Source organism: Theobroma umbraticum, unplaced genomic scaffold (assembly GCF_002168275.2).
Source record: "Theobroma umbraticum cultivar Fairchild unplaced genomic scaffold, ASM216827v3 scaffold_44.0, whole genome shotgun sequence".
Classification (NCBI taxonomy): Eukaryota; Viridiplantae; Streptophyta; class Magnoliopsida; order Malvales; family Malvaceae; genus Theobroma; species Theobroma umbraticum.
In genome coordinates, this window is record NW_018397255.1 from 7,260,833 (window position 1) to 7,261,097 (window position 265).

Consider the following 265-nt stretch of genomic DNA (forward strand, 5'->3'; position numbering starts at 1 on the left):
GATTGGATGGAAGAAAACAAGGATTGACTGCAAGATAAGCAAAAGAAAGGGAAATCAGATTATATTCAACAGCACTAAATTCAAAGAAGTAAAGTGAAGCAATATAACTACAAAAAAGATTTAAACCACTGCCCCATCACCAGAAAAGTGTTCAGAACTGAACTTCCAAATTTTTTTGGCAACACAAAAGAAATTATACCAATCACCACGATGATAACTGTTAAGTGACTTATTTACACTTTCACAAGTAAATAATATTTTAGGG

At 32.1% G+C, this 265-nt stretch overlaps 1 protein-coding gene across 1 annotated transcript in view; it reads right to left on the minus strand.

Annotated features, from left to right (window-relative positions):
- LOC110409831 (Got1/Sft2-like vescicle transport protein family) overlaps positions 1-265 on the minus strand; it is a 5,354-nt gene that overhangs the window by 2,840 nt on the left and 2,249 nt on the right. Inside the window, exon 3 of the mRNA XM_021419310.1 lies at positions 1-27. This exon is cut by the window's left edge and continues 47 nt beyond it. Coding sequence (XP_021274985.1) covers positions 1-27 — 27 coding nt within the window. The remainder of the gene's footprint in view (positions 28-265) is intronic.